Here is a 4,244-nt window from a genome sequence, read left to right as displayed (position 1 = left end):
GTATCAATGGTACTACTATTGTTAGAACTTAAAAGTTTAAAACATGTCTTTACAGTATAAAAGTTTCAACACTCACCTCGTTTACTGGGGAACAATTGCTGACACGTTGTGTTCTAGTTGCAAATTGATTACTGGAAAGTACCTAGAAGTCTAAAGAGGAGCAAGGCGTGGAAAGTATCCCTGAATGTCATCATATATAAGATCATAGCATTAATTAAGGACCATCTTAACATACAGGGAGTGAGTGTTGATCCGACTTGATTTGAGGGAGCCACGGCCCAAAACTCACATGAAGTCCCAAAAATGAAAAACAATGTGTTCCTGAAACATCACAGAATTCCAGCGACACAACATCCATACAATAAAAGTTCACCTCGATCTTTCAGGTAACAAGCTAGCTAGGTGATGGTAATAATTAATTCATACACAGACGCATTATATATCTGGATCTCCTAATACAGTTTGCTACATAGTTGCAAATAATTCAGTACATAGCAAGATAGGTACTCCGTACAAGCCTGCTGGAAAGTACCTAAAACTGGAAGAATAAAAGGAGCAAGGATGTACGCACATGTTCCCTAAGCAACGCCTCCACCTTACGGCTGGCAAAGAAGAATCCCTGGTCTTCTCAGTCTTTCACTTGCCGTCTCCTTCTTTCTCAAGCTCACACCTGCATCCATTTTATCTATCAATTTATAAAGAATGGAATGCCCGCTTTATACATCAATTTACAGACAATGGAAAGATGCTACCCGCAAGAACTCTTCCACAACATAGCCATAAGTTATGATCCCTATCTTTCTACAGGAGAAATCTGTTGGATATCTATTCACAAAGCAAGTATCCTCAGTTACCTGCAAAATAAGACCCCCTCCAGTAGGAAGTGAAACTGTGCAAGCAAAGACAATACTCTTACTTGTTCTTTAAAAATGACAGTATTTCAAGTGCTGCACCAGCTTCAAATTGATTAGAGAGTGATTGTGCAGCAGCACTTGTTCCAGCATGCTCATGACCATCGGCAATATCAAAGAACATGTATGGACCAAGACAACGGTGATCATGGAAAGGATCTGATTTCTCAGCCTTCTGAGCACCATCCAGCAGTTTGTTTTCATAGAAATGCAACGATGGGAATCTGCTAATGTAAGGATGCATTCGGTACTGCAGACAATACAAAATAATTGAGAAATTAGCATATGGCCTGCAGTTGATAGCTCTTCTTAGTTCTCACATACAAATTTAGTAATCCATTAAGAATGGCATACTCAAACAACACACGGGAACTATGTATGCGCAACTTGTTACTTGTAATCATGTTAATGAGGTTGCTATTGTTTTCACATAAAATTGCATAAGGTTTCTCATCATTGGAATCAGAACATTTTTAGGACATAAATGTAAAAAAGATATGGCACACCGAAAACTAAAATCCAAGAATTACAACATGGTTTGACATGCACTTTAAGAAGTAACATTACTAAGTAAGAGATAGCAGGTAGCTGCTTCGGGTCACCAACCTTCAAAAGAGACATTACTAAGTAAGAGATAGCACTGTAATGTTGCTTCAAGGTGTAGCTAAAAACTATTATTTAATCAGAAATGTTTTAAAAGAGAGCATGTTACCATTATGCACTTAGTTCCTTTTGACTTGAGTAGCTAAAGCGGAATCAAAGTTGCATGCTCAAGAGCCTAAATATGAGTAAACCAAAAGAAGCTTAGTGTTTAGCATATAATAAATATTAAATATAAAGCTAGCTTGATTTGAAAGAGGATAGTTTGTATTGAGAGTCCGAGACCCCACCTGTGCAGCTTAAATCAATAACAAAAACATCAAACAAAGCTTGCTCAGAGAAATTTCCATATTTCTTAGTTGTTCTTAGTTGAAGCAGTTTCCGAGCAAACTCCATAAATATCACCTCCACACCCACTAAGCGTTGTTACAACAATCTCTGCTTCTCCGAGAATGACTTCCTTACCTTGTGCTTAAGAGACTTGTTTTTATCAGCTATGTTCTTTTCACATGCATGAGCAGTGGCAAGTTCTGAAGAAATTGCCCTTTTCTGTGTATATAAAATATTGAGCTTTGCACCAATTGCTTCATCAGTAACTTCATCCATCTCATCTTCAACGGGCACAGAAGATCCAGTTTCTGTCCTATCACAGCTTGAGGTCACGCACCATAGTCATCTTGCTTGGTTCGTTATTGTTATCTGCTTCCCCATGTAAAAAGGGATGCATCCTTGTAAAACTGATAGAAATGGATGTGAGAATTGGTAAGCAACGATCACAGTTCAGATATGAAAATTAAGAGCAAGGAAATGTAAGAAAAATGTCAATTTTTAGAGCTCCATAACAACAAAATGATGGGAATTTACACACTCAACATGAGATTTTATAGTGCTTTAAAGCATTAAAAATGTAAATTCATAAGAAAAACAGTCTTGATTTCAATATGTTAAGAGAGAAAAGATTCAGTTACAATTATAAAAAGAGAAGGAAACAAATATAATGTACACTATAATAGAGAACGTTGCTGAACCACAAAACAAAAGGCTCACTCGTTTCCTGATATAATTTCCTCAATCCCGGCCACCTGGAACCTGTTAGCAGCCGACCTCTGCATATATGAGATTGCAAACTTGTCACTCACTATAGAAGTAACAACACAAGAAACAGTTGTATGAATGAAGCATTGCTAGCAGGACTTGCTTGATATGTTCATACAGACCTTCTTTAGGAGCACATTCAGCCATCCAACGTCGTTAAATCATTGTTAACTCTCTTTTGAACTGCAAAGCATTTCATTTATCCTTCCTTGGTCCTATCATTCATGAATCAAACTTACACAACTCTGCAATAATTATATGGCAATGATACTGCCCTAAGTGATTGTCCAGCGATCAGTTGCAGCTAGACAAGCGAGAAGCAGCGTCCACATGTGTGCCTGCTTCATCTTGGATTACATCAGCAGCTACAAACCACCTGATTGCTACACGACAAAGCAGCAAACAGAGGAAGCAGAGCATCTACAACAAGCAAATACAGAGCGCCAAAGCACCTACAGTAAAGCAAACACGCACCATTCCTGAATGCGAGCAGAGGCCAGCCGACGGCAACAACGTATGTATGCCATCCCCTGGTCGCACCACTTCGCTATCATTGTGATTGTTGTTGCCGACCATAGACGGGGGATGGAGACCGAGAGGACTCGAATCTGGGTGTGGAGGCATAGTGGGGAGGCTGCATGGGCGGGAGATGACGCATCGCCAGCGCCAGCATGCAACCGCTCACTTGGATTTTCTCTCGACAATCAACAATCAACAATGAAGTCAGCAACCAACATGAATCAAGTCCCTACTGGAGAATTCAGCAGCACATATAACAACTAACAGGAATTACTCAGCAATCAAGAACCATCAATCGATTTCAGCAGCACATGCAGATGCCTGACCCACATCCCTCCTGCTTCCAACACCATTGCGAGTGGTCGATCATGAAAAAAAGAGAAAAATTTGCATCAATGGAATAGAGTGGAAGGGCGCGGGGGGGGGGGGGGGGGGGGGGGGGGGGGGTCGCACCACCGTGGCCGTGGATCCGCGGATCCCGCCTCCATGGTCGCTGCGAGGAGGTCGCGCTGGAACCCCACGGGCTTGGTCTGGATCCAGCTGCCGCGGGAGCGCCATGGCTTCCCTTCTCAATCTAGGTGGAAGAGAAAGGGAAGGAGGAGGAGGCAAGGGGAGGTCACCGGTGCAGAGATGATGGAGGCCGGAGGCGGACGGGGAGAGCGCGTGCCGGCGGGGGGCAGCGGATGACGCGGGCTGGCGGCGAGGTGGCGGCGTCGCCAGATGCAGCTGGGGTCGAGGGGTGGAACAAAGGAGTGCGGACTGAATTTCAAACAAAAAATAGGTTTTTTTTTTCTAAAAACACGAAGCGTTTCCCAGATTCACTTAAGAAGGGACTGCGGGTTTAATTTCCAAAAACTTCAGGGACTGTTTTGCAAAATCACTGATGACGAATGACCAGAAGCAATAGCTAGTCTATTAGTATGTAAAGATGTCCTGCTATTCTGTTTGGTTAGACAACATAAATGTAAATTATTTCATGCCCTGTTTTCTTTCCTACTATCCATTGCATCTGTCTATGTTACAATGTCTGTACATTCAATTACTTTTCTTGTTTATCAGTCATTTCAATTGGAAGGGGTGATGGCAGTATCTGTGGGAGTAAAACACGGTTTTCAGAAA

At 41.8% G+C, this 4,244-nt stretch overlaps 1 protein-coding gene across 18 annotated transcripts; it reads right to left on the bottom strand.

Moving 5' to 3' along the window:
- Positions 1-304: 304 nt before the first annotated feature.
- Positions 305-3,888, bottom strand: LOC125552143 (probable helicase MAGATAMA 3). Of its 18 annotated transcripts, none has more exons than XM_048715624.1 (8): positions 3,579-3,888; positions 3,081-3,462; positions 2,729-2,944; positions 2,559-2,617; positions 1,977-2,248; positions 917-1,161; positions 753-825; positions 305-669 (listed from the first exon to the last, which is right to left on the bottom strand). In XM_048715624.1, exons 5-8 carry the CDS (start codon positions 2,115-2,117, stop codon positions 637-639), a joined length of 492 nt encoding a protein of 163 aa, XP_048571581.1. In that variant the 5' UTR covers positions 2,118-2,248; positions 2,559-2,617; positions 2,729-2,944; positions 3,081-3,462; positions 3,579-3,888; the 3' UTR covers positions 305-636. The 18 variants fall into 18 exon arrangements, 6 of the variants coding, with proteins under 6 accessions (XP_048571581.1, XP_048571582.1, XP_048571583.1 ...); XM_048715625.1 differs by having other exon boundaries at positions 2,729-2,821; XR_007303438.1 differs by adding exons at positions 1,479-1,517; positions 1,624-1,689 and having other exon boundaries at positions 305-1,161; positions 1,802-2,248; positions 2,729-3,462.
- Positions 3,889-4,244: the final 356 nt, after the last annotated feature.

This window comes from Triticum urartu, chromosome 4, assembly GCF_003073215.2.
Source record: "Triticum urartu cultivar G1812 chromosome 4, Tu2.1, whole genome shotgun sequence".
NCBI lineage: Eukaryota > Viridiplantae > Streptophyta > Magnoliopsida > Poales > Poaceae > Triticum > Triticum urartu.
This window is presented reverse-complemented; position numbering and strand designations above follow the sequence as displayed.

Bases quoted from the DNA above. Each gene is read 5' to 3' on its own strand.
- LOC125552143 (XM_048715623.1), bottom strand. From the start codon at position 2,117: ATGGATGAAGTTACTGATGAAGCAATTGGTGCAAAGCTCAATATTTTA. The intron at 1,162-1,976 runs GTAAGGAAGTCA...TATTGTCTGCAG, and splicing joins ACAAGTCTCTTAAGCACAAG to TACCGAATGCATCCTTACAT. The intron at 826-916 runs GTAAGAGTATTG...CTTTGTGAATAG, and splicing joins CTGTCATTTTTAAAGAACAA to ATATCCAACAGATTTCTCCT.